Source organism: Pundamilia nyererei, unplaced genomic scaffold (assembly GCF_000239375.1).
Source record: "Pundamilia nyererei isolate P.nyererei 1_Seehausen unplaced genomic scaffold, PunNye1.0 scaffold00005, whole genome shotgun sequence".
NCBI lineage: Eukaryota > Metazoa > Chordata > Actinopteri > Cichliformes > Cichlidae > Pundamilia > Pundamilia nyererei.
In genome coordinates this window covers 7,185,786-7,202,439 of record NW_005187406.1, presented here as the reverse complement: position 1 = coordinate 7,202,439, position 16,654 = coordinate 7,185,786, and the positions used below count along the sequence as shown (strand labels likewise).

Sequence of the window (16,654 nt, the reverse complement as noted above, 5' to 3'; positions counted from 1 at the left end):
CACACACACACACACACACACACACACACACACACACACACCACCTCCTTCCCTGGCTCTGTCCCTTCAGCTCCATTAGATAGTTGCTCTTAACTACCCCAATCAAAGCTGAGTTCCCTATCGGGCCAGCCAATCAGGAGCGTTCTAGAGGTAAAGTGGTTGTGTGAGTGTCTTACCCACACAGCGTAACACCTCCGAGCTGAGTGCTGTACTAGGTGTGAGTGACAGGCAGTGTGTGAATACCTCTGCTCACATACATTGTGTGCAGCATGCAGTATGCATCCAATCAGCCAAGGAGCAGGTAAAAAAAATGTTTCACAAAAACAGATGTGAAAAGGGTCCAGTGGTTTGTGGATTGAATGAAATGTTTTCTTGAAATGGTGTTCAAGGCGCTTTGGACAAATTCTGCTGTCATTTGGTTTGTGGGACAAAGGTCTTACCCTATCAGCAGCACGTGTAACTAAAGCCTGGTGTATTTAAAACTACAGAGCACAGAATGATTGAACCTCCACAGATACAGTGCTGGAGTAACATAACAGCGTGTTAAACTGAGAACCGTTTCCACTAAAACAACAGGTTGAGGTTGAACACAATAGTCTTGCGACTGGTCATTTGCTGTTTTAGATTGCAGATGAAGTAGTTTGGTGGTAAAGTCTGACTGTCAGCCGGCTGGAGGCAGCAGTACTGATTGGCTGTTTCAATAACTGTAATATCCAGGCTATAAAAAACTGGAAGGAACATGTTGAAGCATGCTCGGTTATTAAAATGTGCTCTTAGTGTCTTGAATCACAGGTCTTGTGATAATTGTATATCGATGATGACTGTGACAGTTTATACTTGCTTTGCTTTTAGTTCTGGTTAGATTTTGCACTTTAGTTTAATTCACCTATCTACATTTTTCCAAATTTTCTTCACAGATTGTACTAATGTTATGTGGACTTTTTTTGAGCATAGTAATATTGTAACAGCCCTGATGTGTGTCTCAGTATGCAAATGAGTTAGATGGTACATCCCATGTCAATTGTAGCAATGCTGCTAGACACTGTTAGGTTAGGTGATCTTTAAAGTTTCTATGTGGATCATTTCCTTTAGGCTGTAGTCACACTGTGCAGATTTCTGTTATGTCTGATAACAACGCACGCCTGGCAGACTGAAGACGATCCGAATGCATTCTGTGTGCACTTACAGTTTTTGTTTTGTTTTGTTTCTAGGTGTAAAAGGGGTCTAGGCTGATAGATATTACATCGCTGACACCCCCACGTATCTCTGTTTTTGTTCTTCTTGCAGTAAACCATGGTAAGCTCCCTAAGCAAGAGGACTCCTATGCATTTGAGGAGGACAGCAGCAGTGAGAGTCTGTCTCCAGAGCAGCACCACAGTGATGAGTCGCAGGGTTCGGCCTGCCCTTCATCTGAGGCTGTCGGCAGTACGGCCTCCTCCTCGTCCTCACCTGCCCTCACCAGCGAACGACAGGTCAAAAAAACACACAAACACGCCTCCTCTCCTCTCCTTTGTTCTATCCATTTCTTTCACTCAAGCTCAAGCTACCAGCAGTTTATTTCTGCTGCCCTCCTGTGGTAGCAGAGTGAGCTGCACATCCTCTGTTTTCCACTGTTGGACTGAGTTGACATAGGCAGGTGTCACATTCCTGCATGCTGAGCCATGCTGGCGGCACAGCTGCCTTTATATGCTTGCTGCTTACCTTTCACTCACGGTGACCTCATTCCAACGGTCACCAACAGAAACGGTCCCTCAACTGAAATTTGTGCCAGAACACAATTGTTTATATCTCTTAGACCTCTGCCTCTTAAATGTTCCAACTGAATCATCATCCCTCTGTGCGTCATGTCAGTCCCAAAGGTTTGTTTAAAGCTTTTTGGAATACTTTTGCGGAGGAAACATCAATACATGAGCATTTTAGGGATAATTATTCTATTTGGATTATAAACTGTCAAGCAGTCTCCCTGTCTGTTCAATTTACCTTTATAATCATGAAGAAGAAATGAGAAGAAAACAGATACAGTCAGAGCAAAATGCATGAAATCTAAGGCAACAATAGCAAAAAAGTTGCCAAAGACTATAAAATAGCTGCGTAAATACAGTCGTTCACTTTTATTACATCCTGCCATGTGCTTGTTTAGTATTGTTTGGAACCAGATGTCTGTCAGTAGAGTGGATACGATAAAACAACTCCAAGGTTAAACCTCTTTGAGTGAAACTGAGCTCAACAGACCAGTTTATCAAATGAAGCAAGAAGAAAACTATTCTTTACGTCTAAACTGGAACACTTTATACTTTAGTAATTATTTCTTTAACTTCAGCCTGGAAAAGTAAATGTACTTTGTTTTTATTTGTGGATAGGGTGGTGTAAGCAGAGACCCCCCTGATCAAAGCCAGGATGAGGGGCTTTCTGGTGCTAACAACAGCCAGACTACTCCCCCAATACCTGTTCCTGCTATCGTCAAGGTCAGTTTGTCATTAAACTCACTATCATCTGCCACCTGGCTGTAGCTCAGGTGGCAGAGCAGGTCAGCCACTAACCAGAAGGTCGGTGGTTCGATCCCAGGCTGCATGCCAAATATCCTCGGGCAAGATACTAACCCCATGTTTGCCTACTGGTGGTGGTTAGAGGGCCCGGTGGCGTCAATGTCTGGCAGCCTCACCTCTGTCAGTGCGCCCCAGGGCAGCTGTGGCTACAATGTAGCTTGTTTTTATTACATGAATGACTGAATGTAGTGTGAAGCGCTTTGGGGTCCTTAGGGACTAAGTAAAGCGCTATACAAATGCAGGCCATTTACATTCTTAACTTTAACAAATGAATTTCTAACCCTAACTCAGACTTTCTCGTCCTCTCTACCACCAGTCTAAATCTTCCGACAAGAACCGTCACAAGAAGCCCAAAGATGTGAAGCCTAAAGTCAAAAAGCTCAAGTACCACCAGTACATTCCTCCAGACCAGAAGGCAGAGAAGTCCCCTCCGCCCATGGATTCGGCCTACGCCCGACTCCTCCAGCAGCAGCAGCTCTTCCTGCAGCTGCAGATTCTCAGCCAGCAGAAACACACTCATGCGCAATCGCAGACACAGCAGTCGCAACAGCCGCATACCCACACTCCGCAGGCCCAAGCCCAGTCTCAGGCTCAGGCTCAGCAGAGGCAGCCCACTTTCAGCTATCAACCCCACACACCAGCTCACACCCAGAAGTAAGTAGAGAACATATCTGACGAAATCTCCTCAAATTATCTACTGCAAACTTGTGTAGGGGGGGGGTTTAATAAAAGTAATGCTACATCTTACTCTTAAGTGTGATCCAAAACAGTAAATAGCACAAAAAACATGAACTGAAAGACTTTAAAATGATGTAGATTAGGGAAGAAATCTGGGATCTGATTACTTTCTGTAGGTTTGAGCCATGGTTAATGTCAGAACAATAATAAACTTCTTACATCTGCATCAGTAAATATGAGATCCAGTTTTTAATTTACCATCTTACATACTGCAGACCCATGTAACATGTGGTGCATCCACCAATGTAAGCAGTCAGAATGTTTTGGCTCATCAATATATGTATATTTACTTTTGGGTAATCTTCTTCAATTGCTCCATTCCAGAGGAGTCAGTGAGCAACTATCGGCTTGTAGTTCCAGTGCCCCGTCGAGCACAGCCAACAGTAACTCATCCTCTCCAGTCAAGAACACATTCCCCAACCAAAGCAACATCTCACAAGTCAAACCTGGGCCCCTGCCATCTAATCTGGATGACCTAAAAGTAGGTGATACTAGAGAGGAACATTCTGACAATCTTCTCTCCTTAACATACATATGTAATCCTTTTTATTCTCCTTTTTTTTCTTTTGCCCTGCAAGGTTTCAGAGCTGAGGCAGCACCTGCGTATTCGTGGCATGCCTGTCTCAGGCACCAAGACTGCCCTCATCGAGCGACTCCGGCCCTTCAAAGACTCCAACACCGGCTCCTCGCCCTCGGGATCCTCTGATATCACCACCATGACCTTTCCTGTCACACCCACAGGGTCCTTGTCCTCCTACCAGTCCCCATCCTCCTCCAGTGCTCTGTCCCAGGGAGGCTATTACCAGTACCCCAGCACCTCCTCCACCCCACCCATCTCGCCGGCCTCCTCTGAGCTGTCCCTCAGCGGTTCACTCCCCGACAGCTTCAGCGATGTGCCCATGTCTTCGCCAACACAGTTTGCCCTTCATCCATCTCCTGCCCAGCTCGGCGTGGAGGATGGCTTTGGGGGAGGAGGAGGTGGCAGCATGGGTGGGGCAGGTCAGAGGATGGGGGAGGTTGGTGGTATGGATGGTGTAGAAGCTGAAAAAGACAAGATGCTGGTGGAAAAGCAGAAGGTGATCGAGGAGCTGACGTGGAAATTGCACCAGGAGCAGAGACAGGTGATGATCTGTTTCTGCTTCCTAACACTTCATGGTGGATCTTAAGAGAATGAAGGCATTTCACCTCTCATCCAAGGTTCCTCAGGTCTAAAACCAAAAGCTGGACCCATGACTTTTTTCACAACTTGGGCCATGTGATTACACACTAATTAATAGGTCAGTGCTTCTTGAATGAGAGGTGAAAAGTCTGCTTTTTTTCAAGCTCTTAAACCTACCACTACATGCTTTGCTAGTCAACAGGTGGATGTAAAGTAGAGATGTTAAGAAGGCTACTTTTCGTTTATCAAGTCTATGTCATAGGCAGCCATGAAACTGCAGCATCTAATACTAATGCAACAATCAATCATGTTATTATTTATAAAGTATTGAGTTGTAAATTGAATGCTCTGTGATCATGCTTATTAGGTTGAAGAGCTAAAGATGCAACTCCACAAGAGAAAACGTTGCTATGGAGCAACACAGGATACGGTCCCTCCTGCATCTCATCCTCCCATGCACCACCAGCAGCACCAGACACCAGCGATGATGGGGCAGCATTTTTTTGGGGTGACTATCAAGCAGGAGCCTTTGTCCTCCAGCTGCCCTCTGTCCTCCCCTAAACAGCCTAAGTGCCCTCCTGGTAGCTGCAGAGAGGATATGGGACACTGCGGTTCCTCCATTACCAACATGGGGGGCCCCGGGGGACCACAGTGTATGGATACAGGCCCTGCCTCTGGCAGCCCCACCGCTATGTCCACCTTCCTCAGCCCACAGTGCTCACCGCAAGACTCTCCTATCAGAAAATCTTCCAGCAGCCCACAGCCTTCATCTCCTAACAACCCCTACCTGCTGTCTCCTCAACTGGGGAGGGATGGCTGTAGTCACCCCCACACCCAGGGCAACAACAGAGCATGCAACATGCAGGTATGATGCCTTTATATTTAGAATGACCATTTTTACTGACTTCTATTAGATAATATATTTAAAACAAGAAGCAGTATTTACTTTTAAGGGAATAGTATTGGATTTTATATATATTTATTTAGTTTTCTTTGTTCTCTTCTAATGTACTTTGAGATGTTTACCTTGAAGACCATGGTGGATTTGAGACAATAATTTAACCAATGTTTTAACATGACCCCACTTTACACCCCTACGAAGTTTTATCAAACTATCCTGTTTAGAGACAGAAAGAATGATATGGACGCAAACAAACGCTACCAAAAACATAACCTAATCAAGGTTTGTTTAGCTTTATATTGCTATTTCTTTATTTTCTATGGATATTCTGATTTTTATTGTGATTTCTTTTAGCATTTATATATTCCTGTATTTGCTGTCATGAGATCACCAAAATCATTAGGCATCATCATCATCATCATCATCATCATCAGTGGGCTGCATAAGTAAATGTATATTATAGTATAAAAGTTAAAGAAAACCGACATAATACTTATCTACATTTTTAAATGTGGGCAGCCACCAACTAGCACAGAAACATATGTAACTAGCATTAGCTTTTACAATTTCCCATCATCTGCATCTCTGAAAACATGTTCAAAACAGTATATGTAAATATTTATTTCATATACAAAATATGCTCTCTTTAGTTTAGGTGGTTTTTTTACTCTTTTCTTCTTTTGTTGATTTCTAACATGTTTGGGGCATTTTATTTTTGGCTAACTAGATGCAGCAAAAGAGTGGCGGTCCGCCTATAAACTGCTCCTATCCTTCCGACCAAAGAGGTCTTCAGGGAGTCTATCCCAGCTCAGCTGACTGTGGCCTCAACAACAGCAGCCCTGCTAAGGCTGAGAGCCAGAACATGCAACCAAAGGTAATTTTCTATCCACATGACCAGCATTTTACAGCCTCGTCACATCAGCATCATTTACTTCAGCTGAATCATCTCACATGTATGTTACTGTTTTCCTTTCTTCTCTCCATTTGTGGCCTGTCTCTGTGTATTATTGTCTTTTGTTGTGAAGTTCATTTTGTCATAACTTCATATCAGTTTTCATCATATATTCCTTGACATGTCAGTGACATTTCCTTTACAAGACGACAACGCCAAATCATTTTTTAGAGTAAACTTTTCACTGTGATGAGATTTTTTAAACGTGAGGGCCTAATTTGGGTAAATCCCCCTATAATATACTAATATCACTTTTCACCTATTTCCCATATAGATGTCAGTTTTGCCAAAGTGCCAGGTCCCTCCCCCTGCCTTCAGTAGCTCAGATTCAGATGCATCTGACTTAAGACAGCCCCCATGCTATGAGGATGCAGTCAAACAGGTAAACTCAAATCCATGATAAAATTCAGTAGAGATGGCTGGTCAGAAATTTATTTGACCTTTTTTTTGGCGTTGCTCTCATTCCACTCTTCCTCCTGTGGTCTGTCTTGTTTTTTCTTTCTTCTATTTTTATCTGTGTTGTAGTTTTTGTTTTCATCCATCGCTTTGTTCACTGCACTTTTATAGCTATTATGAAAACAGCGTTATAGTGATTTTTTTAACCATCGTAATTATGTAAAAATTTGTTACAGTCGACAAAATATTTTATTCATTATATTAAACTGTAAAAAAAAATGCCTACAGTGTTGTGAAATGTATTGTTTTGTTTGCACATAAAAGGGATTTTTCCACTTAGATATAAAAAGGTTAGTGAATAATTAATCATTATTAGACCACTTGTTGTAGCTCTACATTTTTGACTATGAGCAAAACTAAATTTCTGTTACCTTCTTAATTTTGCCAGCAAAGCAAAATAAAGCACAGCTAAATTTTTTAAAGCCAATTAAAATATTTATGTTTCTCTGAAACAAGCAAAAAAAACTCTGTTTTAAAGCTAGTAAAAGGGGCCAAGTCCCGTTTTAGGAGCTAGAAAGTTTTTTAAAAAAAAACAACAAAAAAAAAACAAAGACAACCAATTCTGTTTTTTAAGTGTTTAAAATTTCAGCTGATAAAAGGAACGCACTTTTTGTTACTGTTACAGCAACTGACCCGAAGTCAGCAGATGGATGAGCTTTTGGATGTGCTCATAGAGAGTGGAGGTAAGGATTCATTCTATAGATCCTATTGGCTGAAGACGAAAGCATTCGAAATCACTACCTGTTGTTCACAGTCTTACCTGACACATTGAACCTGCTGTGACCCTCCCTCCTCTCCTCTTTCTCTTCAAGAGATGCCAGCTAACGCCAGAGAAGAGAGGGAGAGGTCCTCTGTAACCAAAGTTATGCCTCACATTACTGTGTCCCCAGGGTGTCCCGGCCTCCTCATCCCGTGGTTTCACCGACATTACGAGCACCTCTCCCCCAACCAGCTCCCTTACGACCACGCAGCCAATCACGTCACCGAGAGCCACCCAGACACTCTGCTTGGCAGTCCCGTCGGCCGCGGAGGGGAGGTACCTCTTCTTAAAATGGCAGCAGAGGATGGGGGCCAGGAAGATGAAGGGAAGCGAGAGGTTGATCGGTACAGCAGCCCTCAGAATCATCATCACTCTCATCATCCACAACAGGACAAACTTCTGAGCAACCGAGATCTGATGGACACGTCTCTCTCGGCCATCGGCAGTAAGGCATCCGCCAACCCCGAGGTGCAGGGAATGGTCAGCATGACCTTTAGTGAGACGGCTTGGGAGACAATGGAATGGCTCGACCTGACACCACCCAGTTCTGCCACTGCCTTCAGCATTGCTCCACCCAGTGCACCAAGCATTTTTAATGCCGAGTTCCTGGATGTAACGGACATTAATTTGAACTCTGCCACAGACCTTCACCTGGAGCACTGGTAAAAACAACACTGTCCCTAAAGTGCTGGTTAGCAGCAAACCAGCCATCGAACTCAAGACACCAGCTTGCAACTAGCTGCACGGACTTCTGATATTAGCTATGACAATACCAAAGACCTATTTAATTCTGTTCTTAACAGCTTTAAATGTTCACGTGTTGCTCCTTGCTATGATCCAGTGGAATGTATAACCATTAGCAAATATGCAAAAGCTGAAATCTAAGCCAGAAAATTGAACAATTGTCATATCCCAACCTTTCCACTTCACTGAAATGTGGTTCTTATGTTGTCGTCATACTCAAAAACTAAAGCCCTTGTGCTTTTTGGCATGATCTTGATGTGCACAACTACCAAGTACTTATGACAGCGGACATAGTGTCAGAAGAAACGTTAATGTAACTTAAAAACCTGATTACAGTACTTTACGCCAACATTTAATACAGTATCAGTGCTTTGACTTGAAGACACAGTTTGACTTTCATTGTGTACTTTGAGTTATATATTTGTACTGGAAAAAACCCCCAGAGAGGACTTAACAGGTGAATTGGAGAATTGGATTGCTTAGTAATGGCCATACTGTAAATATCAAAACTGACAGAGATAAGTTGCCGTCTACATATCATGTCAGAGGTGTGGAAGAACATACAAACAACAAATCAAATGCTTTCTGTAATCACTTCATTATTTGATGTAAATATGATTTCTTTTTAATTCACTGTGCACCTCTAGCTTAATAAACACTTGTCACAGTTTGCTTGAGCTTAGTATATGTGTATAGGTTAGGTCATTTGAAGGAATCTTTTTGTACTTATTTGTTTTCCACTATTATCCACAGGATGACACCTTTAAAAGAATTATCTTATCAGTTTATATCAGCAGCCAAATGCTGCCTTATTTGCAAAAGCTTTTTATTCCCAAATTTTAATATCAAACGACTGCTCCCCTGGAAGTTGTTGACTGATGTGATTTAGATGGCTCCACCCATGCAAAGCTCACATCTAGTTTTTTCTCTCTCTTTTTTGGTCATTAAAATGCCAGCATTTCTGTTCCCATTTACATTTATTTATTTTGTGCTTTTGTATTTATAGTTGATCCTGTATTTATACATTCCTTTAAAACAGATTGGGGCTCTATATGATTTATGAAAAAAGTACCATTATCGATCACTGACATTTCTTCATTATTAGTTCTCTTAAGAATGTGATACAAAGTAAAAGAACCACTTTGAAAAGCCATGTTTTCCTAACTTACTTTTCTTAAAAAAAAAAAAAGACTTGTAATTGACAATTCTTAGCACTTGTTAATAGGATGATGTAATATAATCAAATTTTTACTGTGAATACTGGATATTAATAAAGAATAGACTTTCACAAAAGCCAGCCGAGATAAACCTATTATGCACAGTAGTTATAGGTGAGAATGACAAACTCAGAAACAAATAAGGTTTTAGTTTTGATTAGTAAATGCATTTTTATGCACCTAAAAACTTAGTTTAAAAATTAATAAATAAGTATAATTTCTTGCATACCTCCTTTATATCTGTCCGCTGACTGTAAAGCTACGGCTAGCAGTTTGTTAGCCTAAATTGAAGCGCCTTGAGGCGACTTATGTTGTGATTTGGCGCTATATAAATAAAATTGAATTGAATTGAATTAAATTGCATAAAGACTGACAGATGGGGACAGACCGAAGTGGCTTTGTCTTCAAATCACAGAATCAGCCTACCAGCACTTCTGTTTTATGTTCCTAGTTACATCTGTTCATTCATTCTCAAAAGACCCAGTAAGCTTCATTCATTGTTCACAGTACTCACCGTCTTTTCCAAATTAGCATTATCTTAGCTAGCTCATTGGTCATTAACTTGAAAATATGATATTAACTTTACTCCACATAAACTTGTTCTATTTAATGTGAGTATTAGACATAATACAAGTTTTATTAGCAAAATGCTAAAATAAAGTACTTTTTTCATGCAGTAAAATTAATACTAGCAGAACTAGCAGTCTAGATTTTGTTTGTTTGTTTTTTTTCCACTCAGAACACCCGAGGAGACAGAAAACTTTACTAATATGTATTTTCTCTTCATTCATGTTCTATGCTTGAGCAAATTTTTAACGGCAGTCCGCTTGCTTTTACACTTGAACCAGAAGTGCTGGTAGACGTTAGCTACATAAAGTGTTTCTACCTTATTCCAGTCTTTTTGCTAACATCACCACCTAGCTATTTTACAGACAGATGTAAATGGTTTTGATCTTAGAAAGATGTATGTCATTTCCAGTAATATAAAATTATGACTTCAGTTCCTTGGCTAATAAACCTCGTCCAATTATTCGTGTCCTCTGTAACCATGGTTCTCATGTCATGTTGACCAAATTGTTTTTTGTTTTGTTTGTTTGTTTGTTAAAATGAAGTGTTGCACTTGAGTGGCTTCTCTGGTTACATGTTAGCTATTACCCAGCTTCAGTATATGTCAAAGCTAATACTTTATTTCCTGTCTTCTGTTGTCAGAACAATTACTGTCCTTTTAATTATTTTTGACAAATTTTTAAATAATTTTCCCTAATTAAGAGAAAAGTAATCTGACAGAAGCTTCCATGTTGCTTGGCCACTGACTTGCCCAAGTCCCTGTATACTACAAAAAAAAGACAGCAATAAACTTATCACTTATCAAAATTATTTTGGCAGTTTTTTTTTCGTGTCTAAATTACAAGAAACACACAATACAGGTTTCCAATCTTTTCTTTATTTGTAACGATCAATGAAGATACAATATAATATTCATTGCCCTTAATAATATCTTATAATCTAATATGAACATTCTAGTAATTTTGCAATTTATACAACATGTACCCTGGAGATTCACCAGCGTCAAGTTAGCTTCCTGGAAACACATGACAGACTACAACAGCTCTAGAGCCAGTTTGAAGTTAAACGGCTCCATCTGTGGGCTTTCTCTGGGGTCTGCACCATTTCGTGTTAGACAGAAATGGAAAGTCGCTTACCAAAAGAATCGTGTGGGTTCTACAACGTCGCCACCTATGCGGTTGTAATGTGTTGCCCTCCCAAACAGGCCAAAAGTATTCAACATTTAAACAAGCCACACTGAAACGTCCCCCAACCCACTCCAACAATGGTGGTAGTTTCTGGGAGACGCATGTAAAAGTCCCTGCAGTGTCCCACACTTAAAGGACCATCATCCATACAGTTTGGTTAATAGCTATCGCCAAGTAATGTGATATTTGTCTCGCCATTCTGTGGATAAGAGGCCCCGCCTGGTAAATGTGACTTTCTGAAAAGAAATGACAACGGGTGCATCTCAATAGTCTCAAAATTGTGGCCTCCCATTGACCTTCTGCCACACAATTATGTAAAACTCCAGAATATTACTATAACTGACAAAGGAAGACAGATGAGACATTTTGGATTATGGAGATGCATCCGAGTTTCATGCATGGTAATATTCTATCATCAGTGCAAGCCAGAAAGACATACTAAGTCATGGAGAAGCATGCCGAGTCCGTGGTGAACTTAAGGACGAAAACGTGTAACTGTGTTGAGTGAGATTCCTCTTCTCCCGACAGTTCGGTAGTTGGTATGGAAGTCAATAGTTTGTGATTTAGCAGCATTTACAGTTTTTATTTATTTTTTGACAGAACTCCCATGCCTAGACTTTTAAACTTGTAGTTACTGCTGCTATATGGCAGCACGGTGGATCTGTGATCAGTGTGGATGAGAAGTTTAACTGTACAGCACTATGACAGGTGGAATTAAGGCTCATTCCTAAACTAAAAGAATTTGCACCTGACACCTATCTTGGTGCTTGGATCTGTGTTTAGGAATCAGCCTTAACTGTTGAGCAAAACCTGCCAGTAACAGCAGGTTAGGTGTTCTATGTACATACACATTTACAGTGGACATAATGTCCCAAACTAACTTTACACCAGGGTAGAGGGCATCTTCCACTACTCGCAAGGAAACGAGGATGTTTTTGTGGGACAAAAAGTGTGTAGCCTGGGAGACTTCTGGGTGGTCCTGAAAGAACGACAGTATGCCTTAATGCAAACTGATTGCATTTAAAATGCAGGTGAAGGCATTTATATTTAAAAAAAAAAAAAAAAATACGGTTAGCTAGATGTTAAACTTGAATTTATTAGCATGATAATAGCGTAACAGTCTTTTCTATTTCCTCATCCATTTGACTAGAACTATATAGTAGAAAAATATACATTTCTATTGAGTTAGTATACCTTACTTTACCAATCTTAACCTTTTTTTTTTGGACAGAATTATTTAACATATATTTTGCTAGTCTGCTTCTCATCTTAGCTAGCTATTGTTACATCATCTTGTCCTTTGTCTTTTTTATTAACAAAAACCTATAAAGGATATTTGGAAGCATGCGTTGTTTTTTGTTTTAACCTATCAGTTGTCTTTAGCTGTAGCTACCTCTTTGAATGACAAAAATCCAGTTGCATTAAACCATGTGTTGCCATTTGATATTACTTCTAATTAGGAGTTTCTACCACCAGCTCTGTTCAACAAGACTAACACAGGAAATTCTCAATCAAAAAGAGATGCTTAGTTTTATAACTCAAACACAATGATAACAAAAGAGATGAACTGAGGCCAGTTTGTGAGAAATGGCAGTTGGCTTATTTTTCTATCAAGACAGCTTCTCACAGATTGCATATTGGGGGAAAGTGAAAAAGAAAAGAAAAAGAAAGCTGCGCTACCAAATCCACGAGTGTTCCACACAGAAACACTCTTGCATACTCAACCATTTGCTGTGAGTAAAGGTGCTCTCAACCAAATGCATGAAAAGACTGTTGAGACAGCAGACCTATCTGCATACATTTGTACATGTCAACAGTTCAGAGGTGAACACACATATGCAAACATACAGTCCACAATGTACAATCCACTGGGTGGCTATTTTTGTTCATACATCAAGAGCGTCACTGCTCACCACTTTATTTGGTAAATTCTGTATTTGTGTACAAATTCAAGTACATATGAGATATATATCTATATCTATATATACACACTATTCCTTTTTTCCCCTCACATACACAGATACATTGCATTTTACTAAGACAATGTTCTCGCTTCAAGTTTTTCTGACTGAAGATGAATGACAATATTATGGGATTTTAAAATGAGGTGATGGGAGGTTGAAAGGTTTGCTTAAGGATATTAGTCTCATTGCACTGAGCAATTTGGACTTCCTTTGTTCTTTGGAACACGAGAAAAAAACTGGTGATCCCACCTAACTCTTAGGGCTAAGATGTCAAACGTCGCGTCACAAAACTTGGTGTCCAACCCACTGTTGGCTAACGACCCCCCTCCCCCAACCCTCACCCCACCCTCCCTGGACTAACTGTCAGTCGACATACATGGGCGAGATAGGAGAGGCAGGGATCTGATCCAGAATGCGACACACATAGCTGGCAACGTCCACAAAACGCTCCTCATACATCAGAATGAAAGGGTGTTTCTACAGGAGAGATACACAAAGCTGAAGTGACAATTCATCCTGTATGAGGCAGCTAATTTAAAGTTGGTTTAGCCTAAATCCTCAAATATCACAGAGCTAGGAGTTGGGGTAAAATTGTATTTACTGCAGCAAATAAAAATGACTTTTACATTTCAATTTTAAGTAGTATTGAAACTCACCAGAAGCTCCTTGTACTTTGGCCTTTTTGATTCATCCTTTGTAAGGCTGGACAGGCAAAAAAAAGAACAAATCAGAGGCAATGTGCCAAATGTAGTGGGCATAAAAATGTTCCCCAATCAATTTTTACGTGATTGTGCTTACCATAGGTTAACAAAGTTGGTGAACTTGGGGGAGAACTGCCTCTCCTCTGAGTTGCTGAGCTGGGGAGGCTCACCTTTTACCACCTGCGTCAGCTGATCGAAAACACTATTCCACTTAGGGTAGGGGAATCTTCCTGTTGCCAGCTCATACTGATAACAAACAGAAAGAACTGTGATTGTCTAACACTGGATTTATCCTTATCGCAACAGCTTAACTTAATAAAACCCTTGAGTCTTACCAGGGTGATTCCCAAACTCCATACATCAGACCGGACATCATAGCCTTGTCTAGAAGCACTGGGGTCTATCCTTTCAGGCTGCAAAATGCACAAATGGAAATATTCTGTGATACACAGATAATTCACTAGACCCCATATGACAGTATTTCACTCTATCATACAAATGCAAAATACATGTCAGTCACAACAATTTTAAATCCAATGACACGTGAAGTGAACTTGTCATTAAATGCAAAGTTCTGAGGATGCCCATATAAATGGCATATATGGAATTACTTTAAGGTGTACTGCCGACCTAAACACTGTCAGAAATCCTTCATAGACTCGCTCCCAACTGCAACACCCTCTGTGCAGTGAAAACTACCGAGGAATGACTTGACACACATAGCTTAAGCCAGGGGCAGACAATTAATTTTCCCAAAGAGTCACACGAGAAGCTGGACCGTTGCAGAGGGCGATGTTAATAAGCTGAACTCAATTCTGCTCAGTATTAATTTGATCTCTCCACAACAGTTCCACTTCTCATGTGGCCGCTTGGGAAAATTAATTGCACACCCCTGGCTATAGGTACTGAACTGGTCTCCAACCTCTTTTCAGCAAGCCTGATTTATTACAATCCAAAGGCTCAGTTGCTCGACAGCACAGGTCTGTGCCCCCATTGGTCAGAACTGAACACAAGGGTAACCCATGCAATATTAAGCAGAAGATTTAAATGTTTTGGCTGCTTGGGGTGCACTCTGCAAGGTATGAACAACTCAAATGAAGGTTCTTAATAAATATGATAATAACATCAACCTGTTTTACTCCTTCACATGTAACTGATGCATATTTCTTAATCAGTGCAGTTGATTACTTACTGCCATGTAAGGCCTGCAGCCTGCATCTCTGGTCTTGGCTATGGAGTCCACCAGCTGGCCGCTGATGCCAAAATCGCACAGTTTGATATTCCCCTTTCGGTCCATAAGAATGTTGGAAGGTTTGATGTCTGCAAACACAGTAAAGGACGACCTAACTATAATGTAACTGGGACGAGAGTTAATTAGTAATAGCTGATCAGAATAAAATGAGAAAACTTACCTCTGTGAATTATTTTCAAGTTTTCTTTTAAGTGGTTCAGTGCTTTAACGGTCTGTTAAAGAGAAAAAAATCTTTGGTTAATTATTTGATGCTATGCATGCCATTACAGGAAAATTACATTACATGAATATGAAATCGTTGCTTACTGCTAATGTTATTTTGCCTAATATTTCCTCTGGAATGACGTCATCTAATGCACAATATACATATTTGTAGAATTTGTCTAATGAGGTAGACATAAGTTCCATACAAATCCAACAGTCCCCCTGAAACAAAGACATAAAGGTTAGACTCCTTCAAGAATTTGCAATCAACTGAATGAATCAGGTATATTTTGTTTCTGTAACATAAAAAAAAAGACAGGTGGGTGTGTTTTTCAGACCTCCCTGAAGAGGGCGCCGTAGAACTGCACAATGTAGGGACAGTCACTACTCCTCATCACTACATCAAGGTCCATCAGCAGCTGCTTCTGCTCCTTCTCATCCACAGTGGAGCGAATCCTCTGAGGGACACATCAGAAAACAGACATGCATGTTTCAGCCTCACACTTTTAATCACATTTCTAACTTTAGCAGCATTAACAAGAGAATTCATTTCTGAGAGAGCAATGGACATGAATTGAACAGCCTTCATTTTTGTTATTTATTATACCTTGCAAGTTCACCTGCTATCACCGTGTGCATGCTGGGTTCAATAAAAGTAATGCACATAAACCACTCAAGCCATCCACATCCACTTAACAGTGAGAGGTCATTTGACCACAACACTGATGCTAGTTCAGTAAACCTTTGTTTCAGTCAGAAATGAAACTGTTCGACCCTAAAATGCATCGGCGAAACTAATTCCAATGAGCTCGTTATCATGTTATTCAAAATTCAACAACGCATTTTTCCTAAAATCAGAGTCTGTCAGTATTTCATCTACACAATGAATGCTTCTAAAAAGGCTGTCAGAATAAGCTAACATGTAACCACCTGCAGTGCACACTGCATGCCATCCAGGTGTGTGGGCAGACTGCTGCTGCTTGCACGGCTAATGTTAGTCACACTTTGAGAGACGTTTACTGTCAGACTCGTTTTAGTACAATCGACTAAAATATTAGTTGGTTGGGACGTCTTTGCAAAACTGAGTTCAGATGCCTGTTGATCAGTAAAGACTGGCCTCTGGTGACGTGACATTTTCATGCAGTACACTACAATATATGACCTCAATACAGCAGCTCTGCATCAGCTTAACAAAAAGTAGAGAAGCACCTAGAGACTGGCCAGAGACTGGAATTGGTTGATTTCATGCATTCTGGACCCTCGCTGGTCACTGGCTGGTCACGGTTTGGTCAGCCTTCCACATGTT

General features: G+C 40.7%; 2 protein-coding genes across 5 annotated transcripts in view; one reads left to right on the top strand and one right to left on the bottom strand.

Annotated features, from left to right (window-relative positions):
* Positions 1-9,756, top strand: part of myocd (myocardin) — a 130,051-nt gene extending 120,295 nt beyond the window's left edge. For all 4 annotated transcript variants that reach the window (XM_013913838.1, XM_013913844.1, XM_013913850.1 and 1 more), the window contains 10 exons: positions 1,288-1,472; positions 2,361-2,465; positions 2,863-3,200; positions 3,609-3,765; positions 3,863-4,405; positions 4,811-5,308; positions 6,072-6,218; positions 6,571-6,678; positions 7,378-7,435; positions 7,565-9,756. In XM_013913838.1, coding sequence (XP_013769292.1) covers positions 1,288-1,472; positions 2,361-2,465; positions 2,863-3,200; positions 3,609-3,765; positions 3,863-4,405; positions 4,811-5,308; positions 6,072-6,218; positions 6,571-6,678; positions 7,378-7,435; positions 7,565-8,178 — 2,753 coding nt within the window. In that variant the 3' untranslated portion in view covers positions 8,179-9,756. The remainder of the gene's footprint in view (positions 1-1,287; positions 1,473-2,360; positions 2,466-2,862; positions 3,201-3,608; positions 3,766-3,862; positions 4,406-4,810; positions 5,309-6,071; positions 6,219-6,570; positions 6,679-7,377; positions 7,436-7,564) is intronic.
* A 1,141-nt stretch (positions 9,757-10,897) lies between these two features.
* map2k4b (mitogen-activated protein kinase kinase 4b) overlaps positions 10,898-16,654 on the bottom strand; it is a 12,162-nt gene continuing 6,405 nt past the window's right edge. Inside the window, exons 4-11 of the mRNA XM_013913053.1 lie at positions 15,687-15,819; positions 15,451-15,570; positions 15,305-15,356; positions 15,085-15,212; positions 14,228-14,305; positions 13,990-14,138; positions 13,848-13,893; positions 10,898-13,668 (exon numbers count right to left, since the gene is read on the bottom strand). Coding sequence (XP_013768507.1) covers positions 13,555-13,668; positions 13,848-13,893; positions 13,990-14,138; positions 14,228-14,305; positions 15,085-15,212; positions 15,305-15,356; positions 15,451-15,570; positions 15,687-15,819 — 820 coding nt within the window. The 3' untranslated portion in view covers positions 10,898-13,554. The remainder of the gene's footprint in view (positions 13,669-13,847; positions 13,894-13,989; positions 14,139-14,227; positions 14,306-15,084; positions 15,213-15,304; positions 15,357-15,450; positions 15,571-15,686; positions 15,820-16,654) is intronic.